Consider the following 21,834-nt stretch of genomic DNA (forward strand, 5'->3'; position numbering starts at 1 on the left):
GCTCACACACACATACCTTAAGATATTAAATTAGCAAATATATCTAGTAGGAATCTATTGTTTTTACTGAAATATCCCAAAGCCCCAAGCGTTTATAAGACCTGGAACAGGCCGGGCGCGGTGGCTCAAGCCTGTAATCCCAGCACTTTGGGAGGCCGAGATGGGCGGATCACGAGGTCAGGAGATCGAGACCATCCTGGCTAACACGGTGAAACCCCGTCTCTACTAAAAAATACGAAAAACTAGCTGGGCGAGGTGGTGGGCGCCTGTAGTCCCAGCTACTCCGGAGGCTGAGCCAGGAGAATGGCGTAAACCCGGCAGGCGGAGCTTGCAGTGAGCTGAGATCCGGCCACTGCACTCCAGCCTGGGTGACAGAGCGAGACTCCGTCTCAAAAAAAAAAAAAAAAAAAAAAAAAAAAAAAAAAAAAAAAGACCTGGAACAATAATTTTAGTTTAGAAATATTGATTGTTTCCCCAGGGACACTTTCTTACAGGCTCTATTAGCCATTGATTCTGTTAGTGATCATCTCACCAAGGGCCCCAGAAAGGGCTCAATAATCAGGCATAGGGAGTGAGAGTGGGTAAGAAGAAGATTCAAGGGAAGGAAGATAAGGTGATAGGTACCTATTGGGTGTCAGATATGACTAAGAATTTTATATGTGTTGTTTCAATTTTCTTAATCACCTTGAAACATGGTTATTATTCTTCCCCATTTTGCAGATGAGAAAACTTGAGTTGTAGAAAGGTTGCCTGACTTGATAACGCAGCTGGGAAGTTGAGGAGGCAGGACTCAGATTTAAGTCTGACCGGTATCGAAAACCCCAGCCCAATGACTTCCATACTACAAAACGGACAAAAGAGATCAGGTACCCAAAAGGGCAGAAAGTAGCTGAATTGCTAGTTGTTTTGAATGCACTGGGAAGGGAAGGGAGATACAATCTGAAAAACCTGCATTTACCACATCAAAACAACACCCAGTAGGCAAGTTGACAGCCCTTTTCTGTCTTACAGCTGATGGCAATGGGGGGCCATCCAGAGCAGCTGCCATTGCACTGGCTGCAGCCAGGCGGGACCCACTCCCAGACCCAGAGCCTCTGCCACTCTGTACCCTGGCCCTATGTCATCGCTCTTGCCCACTGCCACTGTGGGGAGGTGTGGGGAGGAGGTGGATAGTCCCCGGAGGAGCCTGCCCCTGGGAACCCTCGGAGCCTGCTGCCCTGGGAGCCTCCACGATAGGGCCAGGCTGAATTGCCCTCTGGTGTGGGGGCAGCATGGTTGGGCACAGAGGGGCACACAGAGAGGGGCCCCGAGGTGGAGCCGGGCCAGGAGTGGTGCAGTGTTCCACGGAACCAGCAGGAGCAAGGAGCAGGCAGGAGCCCCACCCTCCCAGGCGCCTCTATAGCCGTCCAGGTTGCTGCTGCAGACCCGGGCATCTCTGCACTCTCAGGGGACCTGGGAATCTCCCCCGTTAGCCCCCGTAGGCTTGAAGGTGTCTGCTCCCACTTCCTGGCCTCTCCCTGCTGTTGGCTCCAATCACAGAGTGGAGTTGAGGCCAAGTGTGGGCGCTGTCACAGCCCAGCTGGGTGTACACACACACACAGGGCAGTGCTGACATGCCAGGCCCCTGCCGCCTGAGCCCCCTCTGGACTTTGGGCACTGACAAGCACAGTGGGGAGGGAGGCCGAGGAGGTGCTGAGGACAGCCCGGTGCTGACCTGCAGGTGTCCCTTGGCATGAACAGTCTGGGTGTCATGAACAGTAGCAGGAGGCAGACAGTCTCCTGGGTGGAAGGGGATTGGTCCCTAGTGAAGCCCCACCCTCAAACCAGGGAGGACCTGAAGCCTGAGGGCCGGGCTGCCAGTCCCAAGGACCAGAGGGAGGACTTGTAGAGCTTTTCCTGGGCTTGCCCACGGCTACCCATGGACCAATCAGCACACACTTCCTCCCCTCTGAGGCCCTTAAAAACCCTTGGTTCAGCCAGACTCCAGCAGAGGACAGAGAGAGGATAGAGGACGGAGAGACGATGGGATGACCTGCTGCAGAGAGGAGCTGCCCACCCCAGGGTTTCCCGTCTGCTGAGAGCTGAGAAGACGATGGGATGACCAGCTGCAGAGAGGAACTACCCTCTCTGATGGGAGCTGAACACTGGTTGAGATACCCACTGCAGGTCTCCTCTGAGCTGTTCTACCGCTCAAAAAAGCTCCTCTTTGTCTTGTTTACCCTCCACTTGTCTGTGCACCTCATTCTTCCTGGTTGCAGCTCAAGAACTCAGGGCCAGCCAAATGGCGAAGCTAAAATATCTATAACCCAAACAGGGCTGAAACATGCGCCTTGCTCGCCATGTTGTGGGTGAAAAGGAGAGAAGAGTTGTGGCCCTTCGGGAAGCCCAGACCTGGGAGCTCCCAGAGCCAGGGCTTTGACTGCCTCTTCGGGGCTCCGCGGTTCCTGATGTTTCCAAGTTTCTGGGTGCTGCTACATTCCCCGGTGCCCGCCGAGGAAGGTGCTTGTGGTGCGCCTGCTCCAGCTGCAACCTCACAGAGAACCAGTGCCTGTGCTGGCACCTGGAGCTGCCCACCCTGTGGTAGCAGCCGGCATGTCTGACTGTGCAGTGGCCAGACCCCATACTCGCCTACACACCCCTTGCCACTCCACGCCTGACTCACAGTCTCTCTTAGAGGCATGGGATCCAGACTGGTAGTGTGAGCTGAGTGCAACCTGCCAGGCTGAGTGGGTGGAACAAGCCTTGCAGGCTGAGCAAAACTCAGACAAAGGCACCACCAGCCACTGAGGTTTCCGGCCAGAAAAGTGACACCCGAAAGATCCCGAAACACCACCTCTTCAGATATATTGGCAATTGACCAGGACACATTTTAAAGATTTTTCTCTTAATTTCTTATTTTTTCCTGACCCATCACTAACAGAAAGGACACATTTTAAACATTCACAGAGACCAGGTCTAAGGTGAGTACACAGTGATGACAAAATTTTGTTGGAAAAGGCAGACCTTCTGCACCTGATGCTACCTTAGTCCATGCAAAGAGTCCTCACTTCTGTGACTAAGTGGAAATCAGCTATAATTACTTGAGCACATCACTAAGATTTTTGTAAATAAAAATTTCTGAATAAGAAAATTAGATACATTCTTCAGTTCTGGTGTTGTTACTAAGGGTCTCAGTCAGTTTGAGCTGTGATAACAAGTATCCTAGACTGGGTGGCTGAAGCAACAGACACTTTGTCTCTCACAGTTCCAGAGGCTAGGAAGTCCAAGACAAAGGTGTTGGCAGATTCACTTCTTGGTGGGGGCCCTCTTCCTGGCTTGTAGGTGGCTGACTTTTTGCTCTGTCCTCACATGACATACACAGACAGAGAGTGAGCTGTTAGTCACTTCTTGTAAGGATACTAATTCTAACATGGGGCTCCACCCTCGTGACCTCATCTAAACCTAACTACCCCCCAAAGCCCCACCTCCTAATACCATCATATTGTGGGTTACAGATTCAATGTATAAATTCTGGGGGAAGACAAAAACGTTCAGTCCATAACACTAACAATCACCAAGTAACGCATATGTACCGAGTTTAGAAGTTGGCAAAGGAAATTCACATAAATCACCTTATTTGAACCTCACAGTCGTTATCTGTGAGATAGCTATTTTTATTTTCCCTGTTTTACAGATGAGGAGGCGAAGTTGAGAAGCATTCAGTGATTTCCCCAGGGTCATCTGACTAGTCAGTGGCAATGGTAGAGTGCAAAATCAGGTTTTCTGATTCCAAATGCTGTGTTCATTCAGCTGCATCAGGAATCAGGCCATCCTGCTCCTAGTATTAATAGCAGCAATAACAAAACAGGAACAGCATCTGATGTTTATTTGGTGCTGTACTATGTGCCAGTCTCTTTAAAAATATTGTCTCTCAGGGTAGGTGCTAGCATTCTGTTTTACATCCCCGAGAAAACTTAAAATTATCAGGGTAAAATAACTTTCCAAGATCACACAGCCAGTATATCACAGAGCAAGTGTTTGAACCAGGTTGGCTGAGTCTAGAGACAATGTTCTTAATAAGCCACTTTGCTAGAGTGGCCTTTGAAGTGCTCTTTCAAAGACAGTTTGTAAGATGAAAATAATTCTGTTAGATATATTTATTGAGATTTTAGTCAGAAATGGATTTCTTGCCCATTAAAAGCACTAGTGTCCTACAAAGTGCTCTATTGAAAGTCCTATTTTTCAGGCACGACAGATGGAAGACAGATGTTTCTTTATGCTCTGAAAGGTCCACTTTATGTAGCTGACTATAATAAGATTGTATCTGGTTCTGAATGTTTCAGAAAAATGGTGTCAGGCAGATCATTGCAAATGAAAGCCAAATCAAAGGCATTATTACACAGATTTGATAGAAAAAAAAAGCCAAAACAACAGGATGTTATTCAATAGTATGGGTGGAAACTTTTTCAGAGTTCATTCTGAACCACACAGACATTTTCAGATGTGTTCCACCCTAAGATTCAGCCTAAAGTTAGATAACTGCATGTATGGTCGATTGAGACTTGTGTGATGAGGTGAGGTGGCGGGGGGATTGGGAGTTGGGTGCCACAGATGTGGGTAATGCAATACTGAACTTTCTTTGAGTGTGATTTGGAATAACATGGAAAGCATGGAGAATGAGTGGAAACTTTGCTGTGACTTAAGTAGACTTCAGATAAACAGGAACTTTCTGTGAGTTCAGAAAACTTAGATGCCCGAGTATATTTGGAATACTCATTTGGGACGAATGATTAGACCTCTAAGCTTTTTGTGTGTATTGGAATCATGACTGCAACACCTGAGAAGGATTTTCAGGCCCAATACACAAGTACGCTTATGTTTTGACCAAGCTGACTTCCAGGTTAGAAAGTCCATTTGTACTCTATAGAGAATCATAGCATCTCAGAGCCTAAAAGTGGCCTTAGAGTCACTTACCCCAACTCTCCTCATTTACTGAAGAGGAAACTGAGGCCCCATGAGGGCTAGTGATATTCTGGCATCAAACTTAACACAGTTGGGAGGGGAATTCCCTGAAGATCTAAAGGACACTAGTTCAAGGTGTTGTATGCAGATGTGGTTGAGTTTTTGCATATGTTTAAGAACACAAACTTTGAAACCAGGTCTAGATTCTAAACCGGTGTCCTTTACTTACTAGCTGTGTGTCCTTTGGCAAATTACTTAACTTCCCCAAGCCTCAGTTCCCCCATCTATAGAATAAATATAAGTTTTCTTCCTTTAACATCATTGCACCCATGCCCTCAAAGAGTGTATCCAAAGTACTACTTCCTTATGCCATTTCCTTACCCACAAGGCTTTAACAACTTCTCACTGTTTCAACAATTTGTCCACAAGCGTCTCCACTCATGGTTTCTGGCACATGCCTTTGCCCTTAGGCATCCTGGCTGACCCGCTGGCCAGCACACACCTTGCAAATGCTCGACTTTCAGCTATTCATTCATTATGCACCTACAGTATAGAATACTATAGCAAATTGTAGGTGCAGATACTATATTAGTCGAAGGGGACACAAATGTGAACAAGATTTGGTTTCTGCCTTCAGATGACTTAGCGGGAAATCCATAAATAATTTCACTATATTGGTATAAGGGTTCAGAATAACTAACTCCAATTTGGGGGAAAGAGGATGGTCAGAGAACTTATAGAGTGGTATCATCTTAGTCTTGAAGAATGAATTGAGGTTTATTCATATGTGTATGTATGGAAAAAAGGAACTTCTGGTTGAGGGAACAGCCTGGACAAAGGCATAGAGGTTAGAAAGGCTTGGCAGAGAGGACTGCCCTGTAGTTCTATATAGTGGGCTGGCAGGAATGCATGTGGGAAGTCCAGCACTGCCTGGAGGACTTGGATTCTGGCCAAAAGAAAACCACTGGGGTCAGGTCACATTGCTGCTTTGTTAAACCCCACAGGGCACAAAAGGGCAAGAACATTCACATTTCTGGTGAGTCACATGTAAATGGCTGTATGTTTGCCAAGGTCTCATCCAAAAGGTACTGAGGCTGGGGGCATCTTTCACACAAGGTGACAGACACATTTCTGCTGCTGACGCCATTTCAGTCTTACGACCTTAGATTTCATTTTATCAGGCTTTTACTGTCTATGGATACAAGAAACAAGACTTCCTTTAAGTCATGCTGCCTGGCTGTGGTGAGAAGAGACAAGGGTGTGGCTGTGGCAGATGGTATCAAAGAAGCCCCTTACTGCCCCATTCCCAGTACGTCCTTGAATGGGCTCTGGATCAGTTCCTCTGAACAATGGGGAACCCAACTCTCCGTCGTACATTCCCTGACTACCTGCCGCTTCTAGGAGATGTGGGTACTGCCCAGGGAATGGCCTTTCTTCAGCCATTTCTTGGCCGTCCCTACTCTTCATGGTAGGAGAGAGAAAAGAGGGAAGAAAGGACCCATGTGCTCCTGGTGGGCCAGATTCTTCTTTTCTGTCCAGTGCAATTTTCTCATTCGAAGGGGAACATTCCCTTCAAATATCAGCAAGATGGTCAGATGTTTATGCAGAATCTCAAAGCTCAGCATCAAGATTTCTGGTCAACATGGATGCTGTTTACACTAGGTTTACAGTCTAGTCAGGGAAACAGACACTAAACAAGTCATAATTATCAAGAGGATGGATACCTCAAAGTATAGTACCAGTTGCCCTGGGAACAAATGGGGATCTAAGGATGGACTGGTCAGAAAAATGCCACCTTGAAGAAGTGACCATTTATACTGAGAACTGGATGAACAGGAGTTAGCTAGGCATAGGAATTAAGGAAGAGCCTTTTTGGCAGAGAGAAATGCATGTGCACAGACCAAGGCAGGAAAGGACATACTTTGAAGTATTTTCTACCATCTTTGGAGGCAAACTCATTAAAGCTAACATGTAGAAAGCACCCACTAGGGTCAGACAAGATGCTAACACTTTACACACATTATCTCATGGAATCCTCCTAAGATCTTATGAAGTTTGTTTCCATGAGGAGCGGGTCTTATTTGTCCCTGCTGTCCCTCACTGTATTCACAATATCTTAGGCAGCATCTGGGTAAGTAGCAGACACTCAATATTTATAGAATAAAGCTTATATTTTACAGATGAGGAAGCTGAGGCTCAGAGATACAAGATGACTCAAGAGTTACTGGTGAAAATAGGGCTCTGATCCAGGTTGGAGATGAGTACCTTCTGGGCTTTCAGTCCAGGACAATGGTCTTGTCTTCTTCCAGATAAAGCAGAGACTAGGCTGGGCTTTGGACAGTCTTAGACTGGGCATGAGGGCACAGAGCAGGTGAACAGCACATAGCTATGTCTGCCCACTGCATATCAGATGAGCCTGGTGAGTGCATAGTCTGCCCTTGGAGCTGGCACCCAGGTGGGGCTGTACCCTGAGACCAGGCAGAAGTTAACATCTCTCAGTGCACTGAAACCTAGAGCCATGTTTCTCCAACGGGGAGCCTGTTAGTCTCAGCTGAACAGAAACTGGAGTACTTAAAACTGTCAGGCAATCTGTTTGCCCCAGGTCAGACTCTGGGAGGAAAGCCAGTGATAAAGGGTCAGCCTCAACTTTCAAATTTTGGTGTTAAAGCCCAAGAGAGCCAAGTACCTCACAGGTCACTTTTATACCTGTGCAACCTCAGGACATTTCTCTTAACTGGGAATTGTAACCTGAGCATTGTGAAGGCCCTGCTGGGAATGTTTCTATCTGTCCTGCCCTAAATAGCTTTTCTTCACTGTCTACTTGGCTCTCCTGATGGGGAGGCGCTGCAGAACAGCCCTTTAAGATAATTCCATCCTCCTTCACTTGCTATTATGCTCGAGGTTCTTTAGTGAATAAGTCTTATTCATGTGTCATAAAAGTGAATCATTTCCAAAGCTGAAAAAAGAAATGTATGACATACTCAAGTTCTTAAGAAAATTACTCACTATTAAACGTGATCAACACTTCCCACTCACTCAGCATTTTATGTAGATCAGAATATTGGAGTTGGAAGGCCGGCTAGCGAGCATCCAAGCCCACCACTCACGAGGCTCAGTTAGGCTGGGACCCTGTGCATGCTGACGTAAGGCAGATCACACTGGCAATGGCAGGATCACGAGGGCTGGTGCTGAAGCCCAGAAGTTACAAGAACCCTATTTTCTCTCCCTCCGTCAGACAGCCTCCAGCATCCTCACCATCGCCGACTTCCCCAAGCCACAGCTTACCATGAGAAGCATGTTAATTTCTCCCAGGTCCTTCTAGTCATTAACTTAGCTGGGGCCTTTACTGATGATCTGAGACAACACCCAAGCCATCTGCCTGATTACCAGCATGAAACAATTCTCTGTGGACACTCTGTTCATCAGGAGAAATTATTATACTCACTACCAGAAAGAAAGAAAAAGGGAGAAGGGCCAATTTCTTTCATATTCTAGAAAATTTAAAAATAGTGCAAAGTCCCAGTAAGGTCATTTGGTAAGCCTTCTTCCTTTCATAGAAGAGCTCAGTGGAGAGGGCCTGGGACCCCTTAGAGCCACAGTCCCACTGTGTAATGGGCCTTGGGGACAGCTGAGCAGGTGACTCACGTGGACCTGACATGAAAAACATTTCAAAGAGCTAGCGTTTTGAAGAATCTCGGGGAAATGCCAAGTGAACCAGTGCTAAATGGCAGTGGATTGTTAGAGCTGGGGTTGAGGCTTTCTTCCTGCTTAGCAGTGCATTCAGCCAGAAGGCAAAGCCAGGGTCACAGCATCTTCCAGGGCAAGGAAGGCAGCTTCTTATCTGGAACACGGCATGAATTCAATAAGGACAGCATAACTTGTCCCTCCTCCTCACTCTTCTCACTCTCCAACATTCTAAATCAGCAGAAGAACGAATTTCGCCTGAACTGTGATTAGAAGTCATTTTGCAAGTCTAAAATGCTTGCCAGCATTTTCCTATAATAAATCAGCACTTTCAGGGAGTTAAACTGGAACTTCCATTCTCTAATAAAACCCAAACTGACAGTGAGCCTCATTTGCAAACTGAAACAAAAAACGCTACATGTTAACAACTCTTTTTAAGAGGTTGGGGTCATTATCCAACATCACCCACGGGGTCAGAAATCCAGGATGACACTCCATTCTTCTAATGAGAGCAAATATACTCATAGATTTAGGTTAAAGCATCAAAATATAAACTATGCACTTTCAAAATGATCAAAGTTTATAAATAAATGGGTTCTTTGGACGAAATTGTACTAAAATGTTTAAAACTGTGTGTGTAGGTGTGCACACATCTACATGTGTATCAATCCTTTTCAACAGACTATTCAGAGTCTGCACATTATAAAGGACAGAGTACTAAGTTAGATGTTAAAATCCTAGACTGTGCTCACAACCCTACCACTTACTAGCCATATGACCATGGCAGTGCATAGTATATAAAAAGCAGAGTCTATGGTGCTATGAGTCCCCAGTTTAAAACTTGACTCTTCCATGTGCTATGCTAGCTATATAATCTAGTGTGTTAGTTAAGCTACCTGAACCTGTAAAATATAGGTAATGCCTACTTGATATGCTTTAAGGATTAATGATATTTATTAAGCTTGTGGCAGGTGCTTTAGTAGTTTCCAATAATGGTAACTACTGAAGGTGTCTCTTTTAGAGCCCAGTTTGCTTATATGTGAAATGGGGAAAATGGCCTAAAGTTCTTTGGTACAGTGATGCACTGTGCCTGGGAAGGGATTATCATTAAGATGCAGATTACAACTAAAATGAATGCAGCTTGTTAGAGAATACACAGATTCTAGAGTTAGGTAGGAGACATGGGTGCTGATCTGGCTCTTCCACTAGGCTTTGGTTAAATGCGGATTATCTGTGCTCTTCAGAGCCAGCCCAGCAGAGTGAAAAGAGCACTCAACAGGGGCATGCACAGATCTAGGTACCATCTTCCTGAATCACTGGGGCTGTGATCTCCAACAAGCCACTTAACCCTTCCTTCTCAGCAAATTCTCATTGGGAAGTTCTCTGAATCCAGAATTACATTAGAGGATGAGGAGGAAAATAAAACATATAGGAAGTGACTATGGCTAAGAAGGAGATAGAAACTAGGACAGATATGGAGCAGGAGGAAGCACTAGGATCAAAGCAGACTGGACGAGACCACTGAGCTCTGAAAACCAGAGTTTTCAAAACACCAAGGTGGTTATGAGAGGATAAAGTTGATGTTTAATGTTCAGCTAAATCTCTGTAGAAACGGGCTATGCAGACCTGTAGGTTGAATATGGTTCCTCTTCTCAACAGTCATGAGACCTTGGGATGGTAATAATTTTGAAGTCTTCTTTCTCACCTGTAAAATCAGAACAACCTACCAAATAGGGTTGTTGGCTGGATTGAGATAGCACACATGGAAAAGCTAGTAGACTGCCTGGCACACAGGAGGTGCAAAATAAAGTTGTTGTCATATATCACCTCAATACTTCTTCCTAATGTGACGCTCTCCAAACTCAAGGAGCAGGAAATAGTTAATTATTATCTTTTCTCAATTTGAAGCCACCAGTGAGGTTCCTGATGTGCATTGTGCTGCTCTGATACCACAAGTCAAGTAAATTTTCCTCAGGCCACTTAATGCACGTTGCATCAATTTTTCACTTGGCTACTTCTTTAGGCTTTCCCTTTTCACAGAACAACTGCCAGAGAAAGGCTCAATCTATTATGAAAAGGGTGGTTTGATCCACTTGAAAAACAGAACTGTTCTTTTCTCCCCTTGAGGATCTGAGAAGTTTCTCTATGCATTACTGTAGACAAGGGTGTGAATCCAACCCCCGCTCAGGGAAAGACTACAAGGAAACTCCCTTCACACAGGTGGTATTTAGTCCCCACTAGTGGTGCAGTTTCAGAAACTCCAGAAGGGAAACCTTCCCACCTATGCCTTAGTGACTGAGAAGTATTTCAAGGGAAAAAGTTTTTCCCACCACAATGGTAACTCATTGATTCCTGTTGAGAAGAAAATAGTCATGGCCATATACAAGGTACTCACATGCTAGGCTGTGCTGAACTAAGGGTAAGTGCCCTTAAACAGGTGCCTGGGGTATTAATTTACAAGGAGTAACTACATGTCATTGGAGTAATTAGAAATTTGGTGCCAGTTAACTCAGGTTTCCACATGTAATTCCTTATGTTAGCAGCCTAACAAATGAAACTTGGCCCTTCGCCCATTCAGCATATGGAATAAGTCTCTTATTTTAAATTTGAAACTGTGGCAAGAAACTATCTTCTAGAAAGAGAGAATCTTGATAACTGGGAGACATATATTTTGGTGAGCATAAGTAAAGCATCATCCTTGGAATAACAGGTATTTCATATTCTTAAAGATGGGAGTTAGTAATAGGTAAGGCTAGGTGGGGGACAAAGAGAGTAGGATGCTTTGAAAGGGAACAAGAAGGGAGACTTAGCAGCTGACAGGCCTGCTCACAAGGCCTGGGAGGCTGATTGTCAGTTGGGGATATTCAACAGAAATGCTGTGAGCTGTAAAAACTCATATTCCCTACAGCCCCTAGGCCCACTTGTCTTTCCGCTAAATTATCTTTAACTCTATCTCATTCTTGCTAGATAGAGTTTTAGTTTTGGAAAAAGGAATACAAAGATAGTTAAAAGGTTCATGATTGTTTTTTCTAACAGAACACCGGTTTTCCCATTTCTGCCAAAAACATGTTGAATAAACATTCTAAGCATGTTCTTTTAAAGGGGTACCACACTCTTACCTGCCCAGGGTGCCTGCATATTATGGTCTGATCCTGGTGCCAGGAACCATATGGGGCTTTCTATGTGCATCTCATTTGAGATAGAGTTACTGATATTAAGTGAGGGCCAATGAATCCTCAAGATCTTACCTTGGGGGCTGCATTTGATAAAGGCAAAGCAAGGCAAGGAGAAACTGAGTATAGGAGTAAGAAACTGGATGCTGTGGTTTAAGGACCGTATCAGGAAGGAGAGGCTAGGCTCCAAAACAGTAATTGCAGGGGCAGTGCTGATTCCTAACTTTGTAAATCTTTTATACCTGCAATTGTGAGGCCCACACTCCATGAGGAAGAAGGTTGGCCAAGATTTACAAATGTTGATAAACCTAAAAAGGCATTTCCACTCTACCTACAGAGTCTAGGACTGAGAAGTCACTGCTCTTGGCAAATAAGTGATTGGTAATCTGTGTAAGAGAAATTACCAGGACAGGCAGAAACTGGGACATGTGGAGAGCTGGACAGAAGTGGGTTAAGAAGTGAATAGTCAGTGAAGAAACAGGACTGACCAGAAGGTTTGGTGTTAAAGGAAAGCAGAGAGAATCTGTGATGGCTTCGCAGGTAAGTAAGATAGGCATCTTTTTCTCCAAAAGAATCTGGAGTTATATTTACCTACACGGGGGTGCTAGTGGCATGCTTCTATTTGACATTTTCTCCTCTCAGCAGCAGAGGGAGGTAGAGAGTAAAAAATGATGTGGGTTGAGCCCTATAGGAATACAAAGGGATCCAAAATGGAAGGTATTTATCATAAGGAAATTGAAAATCTCACGAGATGACAGGCAGCTCTATAGAATCTCTGCTATTTAGGAGGCAGAAAGACGTAACTTGAGTCTAGGGTAAGATGAGAAAACATGGGATAAAGAGATTTGCATTTTAAAAGGACTACGCATGTCGATGTAGGATCTTATGTAAATATGGGACTTGAGTTTGAGGTCTGGCTTTGTGCATTTTGGGTAAACTGCTTTTCCCTAGACCTCAGGAATGAGGGTAACAAAGAACACCAGGTGGGAACAGAGGAGAAGGAAACAAATCATAACAAAAGTTGCAGCTCCAGAGAATGGAACCCTGCCCTCAACAGCACCGGAGTCTCTCCCTTCCAGTCAAGCCCTTTACCACTTTTTCAAAAAGCCACTTTGAAATGTGGAAGTGAATGCTGAAGCACATGAAGCCACAATTATTGCTGTGTTTAGGGGGGCATGTCACTGCCCTGCAGACTGTTAGCATATAACTTCAGCATCTCAAAGCACCTAGCAGTCCCTGAAAGGCTGCTAATGCCTGGAGGCAGGCACTCACTTCATTTCAATAGACTTCCCATTCCTGAACCACTTAAGAGATGGGGGAAGCCTTTCTTGAATGACTTACTGCATTTTCAGAGAATATGGCCAGGGAACAATTAAGTTACTTTCCTTCATAATCTGATTCAGTCTATATATATTCCATCAAAGTTCTGGCTATCAGCTTTCTAATGTGGTCCTGAAACTGTGTGCGTGTGCGTGTGTGTAAGAGATGGAGAGAGACTGTTTTCTATCGAAAAGTTCAAACTATCATGTACATATTGTATTCAGTAATTCAATTTTTTCTCCTTTGACTAAACCATCTCAGAATTGTCTGTCTTGCAGTTCTTTAGCTTTTGCTTACCTGGTTCACAATTCAGTGTTAATGTTAAACAGGAAATGGAGAAACAGACACCAAGAAGAAAGGAGATGAGGTGTTCTATAAACATTGTTCCCTGAGTAATTCCAAGGAAAGATGGGCCCACTTGTGAGAGATCTACTGTCCCTCACAACCCATGTATTCTAGGATCCACGCAGCTCTTCAGGTGCTTGTTATTTTGTGGCCATGGTAGCATATTTTGAAAACTCATACCACTGTTGTAAGATTCATATGTAAATCTGAAATCTATCATTTGGTGAATAACAGTACGACGGTACAAGGAAGCATGAGAAGAGTGAGGGAATCACTTTTGGAACTTGGTTAAAATTAGTACAGTCAACTTCTTCCAGCATTTAGTGTTTTTATTTGCCATTTGTTATAAAAATTGGATCTTTATTTTACACAAAAGGTACTTTAAAAACAGTGAAGTTTACCAAAAGCTACTGAATCTGCGGCAAAGGGATTTACCACCAAAAATGCAGATTTACACGGTAAACCTGAGGGCCAAAAATATTGAACAAAATCTTCCATTTTTTTTTTTTTTAATTTATTTATTATTATTATACTTTAAGTTGTAGGGTACATGTGCTTAACGTGCAGGTTTGTTACATATGTATACTTGTGCCATGTTGGTGTGCTGCACCCATCAACTCGTCATTTACATCAGGTATAACTCCCAATGCAATCCCTCCCCCCTCCCCCCTCCCCAGGATAGGCCCCTGTGTGTGATGTTCCCCTTCCTGAGTCCAAGTGATCTCATTGTTCAGTTCCCACCTATGAGTGAGAACATGCAGTGTTTGGTTTTCTGTTCTTGTGATAGTTTGCTAAGAATGATGGTTTCCAGCTGCATCCATGTCCCTACAAAGGACACAAACTCATCCTTTTTGATGGCTGCATAGTATTCCATGGTGTATATGTGCCACATTTTCTTAATCCAATCTGTCACTGATGGACATTTGGGTTGATTCCAAGTCTTTGCTATTGTGAATAGTGCTGCAATAAACATACGTGTGCATGTGTCTTTATAGCAGCATAATTTATAATCCTTTGGGTATATACCCAGTAATGGGGTGGCTGGGTCATATGGTACATCTAGTTCTAGATCCTTGAGGAATCGCCATACTGTTTTCCATAATGGTTGAACTAGTTTACAATCCCACCAACAGTGTAAAAGTGTTCCTATTTCTCCACATCCTCTCCGGCACCTGTTGTTTCCTGACTTTTTAATGATCGCCATTCTAACTGGTGTGAGATGGTATCTCATTGTGGTTTTGATTTGCATTTCTCTGATGGCCAGTGATGATGAGCATTTTTTCATGTGTCTGTTGGCTGTATGAATGTCTTCTTTTGAGAAATGTCTGTTCATATCCTTTGCCCACTTTTTGATGGGGTTGTTTGTTTTTTTCACAGCCAATATCATACTGAATGGGCAAAAACTGGAAAAATTCCCTTTGAAAACTGGCACAAGACAGGGATGCCCTCTCTCACCACTCCTATTCAACATAGTGCTGGAAGTTCTGGCTAGGGCAATTAGGCAAGAGAAAGAAATCAAGGGTATTCAGTTAGGAAAAGAAGAAGTCAAACTGTCCCTGTTTGCAGATGATATGATTGTATATTTAGAAAACCCCATTGTCTCAGCCCAGAATCTCCTTAAGCTGATAAGCAACTTCAGCAAAGTCTCAGGATACAAAATTAATGTGCAAAATCACAAGCATTCTTATACACCAGTAACAGACAAACAGAGAGCCAAATCAGGAATGAACTTCCATTCACAATTGCTTCAAAGAGAATCAAATACCTAGGAATCCAACTTACAAGTGATGTAAAGGACCTCTTCAAGGACAACTACAAACCACTGCTCAGTGAAATAAAAGAGGACACAAACAAATGGAAGAACATACCATGCTCATGGATAGGAAGAATCAATATCGTGAAAATGGCCATACTGCCCAAGGTAATTTATAGATTCAATGCCATCCCCATCAAGCTACCAATGAGTTTCTTCACAGAATTGGAAAAAACTGCTTTAAAGTTCATATGGAACCAAAAAAGAGCCCGCATCTCCAAGACAATCCTAAGTCAAAAGAACAAAGCCGGAGGCATCACGCTACCTGACTTCAAACTATACTACAAGGCTACAGTAACCAAAACAGCATGGTACTGGTACCAAAACAGAGATATAGACCAATGGAACAGAACAGAGTCCTCAGAAATAATACCACACATCTACAGCCATCTGATCTTTGACAAACCTGAGAGAAACAAGAAATGGGGAAAGGATTCCCTATTTAATAAATGGTGCTGGGAAAATTGGCTAGCCATAAGTAGAAAGCTGAAACTGGATCCTTTCCTTACTCCCTATACGAAAATTAATTCAAGATGGATTAGAGACTTAAATGTTAGACCTAATACCATAAAAATCCTAGAGGAAAACCTAGGTAGTACCATTCAGGACATAGGCATGGGCAAAGACTTCATGTCTAAAACACCAAAAGCAACGGCAGCAAAAGCCAAAATTGACAAATGGGATCTCATTAAATTAAAGAGCTTCTGCACAGCAAAAGAAACTACCATCAGAGTGAACAGGCAACCTACAGAATGGGAGAAAATTTTTGCAATCTACTCATCTGACAAAGGGCTAATATCCAGAACCTACAAAGAACTCAAACAAATTTACAAAATCTTCCATTTTCTAATAATTCATTACCAGAAGCAAAAACAATTGTGCACAGATAAATATGTGAAGGTTAACAAATGCTAGTTTTCACTCTTGCACTAACCAAAGAAAATGTCTCTATTCCAGATTGGCCCATTATTTCACTGAGTGAAATATTTGAAGAATTTTAGAAAAATCTTCTTGTAAACATTAATATTTAAACACAACATATACATGCATGAACACATCCATTCTAACTCTATACCCCTTTGTATTCTTAAAATTGCACCATCTCTGCTAGAAATAATGTACAACATGCAGAAGGCATTCATAATTGTTTTTCTCAGCAGTAGTGTATTATACAAGTCAAATGCGAAAGTTAAATATGAAATTAAGCTCAACTGAAAGCCATCTCAATTCAGTACTTTGGCTCATTATTCTATGTTAATGCTTTAGTGCTGATGAAATTATTCATATTAAAAATTTGAAGAGAAGGTAGCCTGTTACCAAAGGTATGCAGTAGATAGCTCCCTGTGGATACAGAAGTGATGGACAAGAAACAGAAGGAAACCAATTAAATAGGACTGCAGGTTTTCACTGCTTCAGCTTTTCACATCCAGCTGAAAAGAAATAATTATATCGAGGGCATTCTGCAACAGTAATTAGTTTACACTATTTCAAATATATATAATGACTTCATAATCCAAACTGGAATGCAAAATAACTCCTTCCCTCTCCCACCATTCTGTCTCTGTTTCCAAAAAGAAATAAACAGATTCTGATGCAATGTACAGTTACTGAAAACAAAACAGTTACATTGTCCTGCTTTGGGTAGAGATCAGCTGTAAATACTGCAGGATGGGTAAAATAAAACTACTCAATGAGACATAATTATAGGCAATGGCTTCCTCCTAAATAAATACATGCTCAAATATCATTGCAAATCTTCTAGCATAAATATATTCTGTTAAAGTGCTGATCAAATTTAGTGCAGTAGGTGAGTGAATAAGAAAAACAACATACCTTATGTGCACAGGATGATGCTAAGAGAATGTGAAGATGGAAAGATGAAAAGAAAATTTTATTGAAAACGCAAGAAAATAATGTTAAGGCCACAGAATAATTGTTTGATTATTTTAATGGTTTTTGAACCCATCAATATTATGCAATATTTTAATTAAACATAAAATTTTAATCACAAAACACTTGAACAGAAAAAAAATTTTTTCACTATCAAACAATGTTATGCAAATACATCACTGCAGTGCACCACAGCACACCTATCGGAGCTATGCCACAGCACTGAGATACTGAGGATCTCTATTTACCCTGTTTAACATAATGTGAAGTGACATAAAATACAGTGACATACAGGAGAAAGAAATTAAGACTGGGAGTGAAGAATGAAAATATAGTATCTATGTGCCACACAGATGTACCCTGATGTAAGTTAGGAAAAGAACACTACTCCTTTACTGGAATGCTCAGAAACACTTAGGTTCTCAGATCAAGGTTGAGCATGTGATTTCTTTTAAATGTCATAACTTAGGGAATACAGCACTTCATGACTAATGAATTGAAAAACTTGCTATCCTACTATTTAATCTACAACCTCCTGCAATTTTGGGAAAAAAACCCCACTAGATATATCAAAAAATAATATTATAATTTACATACATGAAGTATGTGTGTCTGTGTGTGCATGCAAATAAAAGTAACCCATGCCATTACTACCATAAGCTATGAATTTTGTTCTGAAAAACCTCCACATTTATTTTTTGGAAAATGCATATGTATTCTTGAAATCAAATGCCAACGAAAGTCTCATAATTATAATTTAACAAACTTAATTGTCTTTATTAAAATTCTGTTAAGTGAATACGAACACTTGTGAAATAAAGATCTGCTCCAACTGTACAGTAAAGGTGGTATTAACACCCTATTTTTTATGTGAAGTAGTAGCCTCATTGCTCCTTGCATCAGGGCTACCTTGTCTCAAAAGCGACCTAAACACTGGCGTATAAGGTTTAAATTAAAAGATGTAAAACCATGGCATCAAAAACAATACAGATTGCACCAATAATTATACCCTAGTGTGTGGAAAGCAGTTTATAATATTTATTATTAATCCTGCTAGTAAATTCCTCTAGAAATTTATGTAGGTGATAAGGGAAATTTAGCCAATGACTTTTGCAGTTGAACCAAACCAGTGACGAGCCATGGAGAAGTTCGTCAGGTGAATGGTAGCAAATCTGAATTTTGTTTTAGAAATTCCTCCTATAAAAGAGGGTGAGATTCTTTCATACAAATTCTAGCTAGTTATGTGGCCAAAAACGTTTAAGCACTTTTGGCATATTCATGTCCAAAACTTAATCATATACCACACTGGAATCAGTATACATGATAATTCTATTGTGAAACACTAAAATAAACATCAACTCACACTTAAAAAAAAGAAAATAACAACAAAAAACATGGATATAATTAGAATCTGTTTTCTGAAGTCCTAGAAGTTTCATCAGTTATACCTGCTTCCCTGAGAGCTGAATGTTCTGACTAAAGGCAAGTTTTGGTTAAGTCATTTATTTTTACACTGTTCCTTTCCATTCAGAATAAACAATAATGTGTGAGGCAGTGTGTTTGGTGTCCTATATTCCTTATAGCCAATATTATTCAAATTTCATTTGATTTGAATAATTCCTTTCTCTGAACTTTAGTGCAGGAGTGTGTGGCAAGTGAGGGAAGCTCTATTTGCTATGCTTTAAAGACTCACTTTCATCTTTCTGGAACAAAGCAAGAGAAAACATTTACCACATACCACAATTCCATATACACAGTACTGTTTACCTATAGTGCTTTCCCGTTTTGTGTAGGTGCAGTTAATAGATTTCTTCATAGTTATATCCAAAATGAAGAGGTGGCATCATAATGCCTAGACCCTTAGGGAAAAACACATTAAAGATGTACATTTCCCAAAAATGAGTCAGTTGATTTTATTCATTAAAAAATATGCATAATAAAAGGCCAAACACAAAGCTCTTTATAAAAAGGAGCAAAATGTATTTTCCAGAAAAGTTAGATAAAGGCATGAGATGAATTTCAGTTAAATGGATCTATTTCTTTGTGGGTTTTGAGAACTCATTTTAGACACTGAATAGAGGCTGTTTTACATTATAATCACAGCTAGAGATTACGCAGATGGAGGGGAAAAAAAGTCTTTTGCTTTAACTCTTACTAAATTTCTATATTTTAAAATTAATTTCAAAACCAAATCAGTACCTCTCCCCTCTATCACAGTTTTTGTAAGTAATTAAGAATTGTACCCGTACGATTGCACAGCGACTAGGGAAGAGAGAGGTAGATGATTCGGCCACTCTCTCACAAGGAAACCCCCAAATACTTTAGGGCATTAAACACAAGGCTTTTGTTATCCAAAAGTAATTAGTTGCAGAGTACAAAAACATTTTGGAGCAGAATGTACACAAACATCAGAGTCATAAACAGCCAAAACCAAGTACACTAAGTTCATAAAGAAATGCATAAATTCTATGTATCTTACAAAAACAATCCTCACAGATTTTGAATCCAAGATTATACAATAGAAAATATTTATATGTTTTACATTTAATATAAAAATTCTTAACAAATAAAAAAAGGCCTTGATGATAGACAAGAAGAAATTTTGGGGAATACATTAATTTTCAGGATGCCCCAGGGATAATACATCTTAAATACTCAGCTCCTGTTCTAGGCAAAGGCCAAATGCAGGCATTTTCTCAGGGTCATCATTGGTGTTGAGAAAACCAGGTTAAGGAAGACTCAAGCAAGCTGGGAAAGGAAGTAAAAATTAAGCCAAAAACGAATTCTGCCAAGCACAATACACCCCATCTAAAAAAATTTAGGAACATAAATCAAAGACAGTGGTGAGTATACATCAAGACAATTCATATTGATGAGTTTATGTTCTTGGTGATAAATATCAAAACAGGAAGTCAGTTAAAACAAGTGTGCAAATAAGTAATGGGGACTGGGGGAAGAAGAGGAGAGAACACCTATACAATCTTGAAGGCAAACACTGCAAGGAGGAATTCAGTCATTTCATAGCTCCCAGTCCACCCTCGATGTGCATTTCTTGCAACATCTCAATAAGTTAAAGAACAATTATTCACAAACTTCAGGTTAGTGTTAACAGTTTTTACCTGGTTAATTTAGGGCTAGACACTGAGTTGCTTTAATAAGACATTTAGTTATGGTTCATCATAATAGTCACCCATTCTTCATCTCTATTAACTTAGAAAATTATACTTCTCATTTAAAGCCCTGGAGCATTATTTTATTTTTATTTATTTATTTTTTTTGAGACAGAGTCTTGCTCTGTTACCCAGGCTGGTGTACAGTGGCACAGTCTTGGCTCACTGCAACCTCCACCTCCCTGGTTCAAGCAATTCCCCTGCCTCAGCCTCCCAAGTAGCTGGGATTACAGGTGCATGCCACCATGCCCGGCTAATTTTTTTTGTATTTTTAGCAGAGATGGGGTTTCACCAGGTTGGCCAGACTGGTCTCAAACTCCTGTCCTCAAGCAATCTGCCCATCTTGGCCTCCCAAAGTGCTGGGATTATAGGTGTGAGCCACCACGCCCAGTCGAGCATACTTTTAAAAATGATTTTGAAACATGGGTCTCTTTTCTTTAAGTCAACATTTGTCTAAGCACGTCTGTAAACGTTCTGTTACAGGGAGAGGAAGAGTATTGAGCAAGTTCTCCTCAACAATCAGACAGCTCCGTTTTAGGGACTGACATCCTTCCAGTTCAGGAGGAAGTGTTTCCAGGTAATTACCAATGAGCTCCAGATGAGTAAGGTTGGACAGCTCACCCACGTGAGGGGACAAATTCATCAAGCTATTTTTCCCCAAAAGTAAACATTGCAGCTTTTTGCACTGAAACAGCCCATCTGGTAGCATCTCAATCTAGAAAGGGAAGAAAAAAGAAATTGGTAAAATAGATTTTTGGTGTTTTATGATAAGACATTTACCTTTTGCCCAAAAACACATTTCTGGAGGTTTATAAGTGATGTAGACCACAATGATGATAAATTTGAAGCAGATGAAAAGATAGAGGGAAAATAAAGACAGGAGTACAGCGAGGAGTGAGGACTGTGGCTACCTTGGACACCTACATCCTTGCTGTATATGGGTGGGCAACGAGTTTGGTTTTAAACACTCTAACAAGCAATTCTTAAAGAAAATGTAGTTATACACACATTGTCGTTAAGATAAAAAACCAACCAGTAAGAAGAATAATAATTACTCTTGAGTCCTGGATCAGAAATAAATCACCCTCAAGAGTCTTCATAAAACATTTACTGTGTAATGTAATGAATAATACCCTTAAAAACATCCTAAGATCCTGAGAGCAGCCTGAGAACTTTATTCTCTTTTTTAAAAAAGCCTACAGAAGCAGAAGCAAAAAAACATGATTATATATACATGCACATTTCATTCCCCTCTACATACACATACACCTGAATATTTACTCTTGTTCCTTCCCTCTGGCATGATTTCAATTAAATAATTTATAATACAGAGATAATTTTAAATACAATACATATTATGCAAATTAGGTTAACTCCTAAAGCTGCTCACGTTGACTGCTCCCCTATATGGTAGATAGGTTGTATGTCGATTTCTAAGGGAGCCACAGTACATACAAGAAATAGGGTTTATTGAGGAAAGACCTCCAGAGAAGAAGTT

At 41.5% G+C, this 21,834-nt stretch overlaps 1 protein-coding gene and 1 long non-coding RNA gene across 4 annotated transcripts in view; one reads left to right on the plus strand and one right to left on the minus strand.

Moving 5' to 3' along the window:
• The first annotated feature begins 720 nt into the window (after positions 1 to 720).
• On the plus strand, positions 721 to 3,137 carry LOC141407701 (uncharacterized). Its single transcript, XR_012417903.1, has 2 exons — positions 721 to 866; positions 1,977 to 3,137. It is a non-coding gene; the product is annotated as an uncharacterized lncRNA (long non-coding RNA).
• Positions 3,138 to 17,206: 14,069 nt separating this feature from the next.
• The window catches only part of LRRC8B (leucine rich repeat containing 8 VRAC subunit B), a 70,624-nt gene continuing 65,996 nt past the window's right edge, over positions 17,207 to 21,834 (minus strand). For all 3 annotated transcript variants that reach the window (XM_045385554.3, XM_045385566.3, XM_074002060.1), the window contains one exon: positions 17,207 to 21,051. In XM_045385554.3, coding sequence (XP_045241489.1) covers positions 20,779 to 21,051 — 273 coding nt within the window. In that variant the 3' untranslated portion in view covers positions 17,207 to 20,778. The remainder of the gene's footprint in view (positions 21,052 to 21,834) is intronic.

The sequence above is a fragment of the Macaca fascicularis genome, chromosome 1 (genome assembly GCF_037993035.2).
Source record: "Macaca fascicularis isolate 582-1 chromosome 1, T2T-MFA8v1.1".
Taxonomy (NCBI): Eukaryota; Metazoa; Chordata; class Mammalia; order Primates; family Cercopithecidae; genus Macaca; species Macaca fascicularis.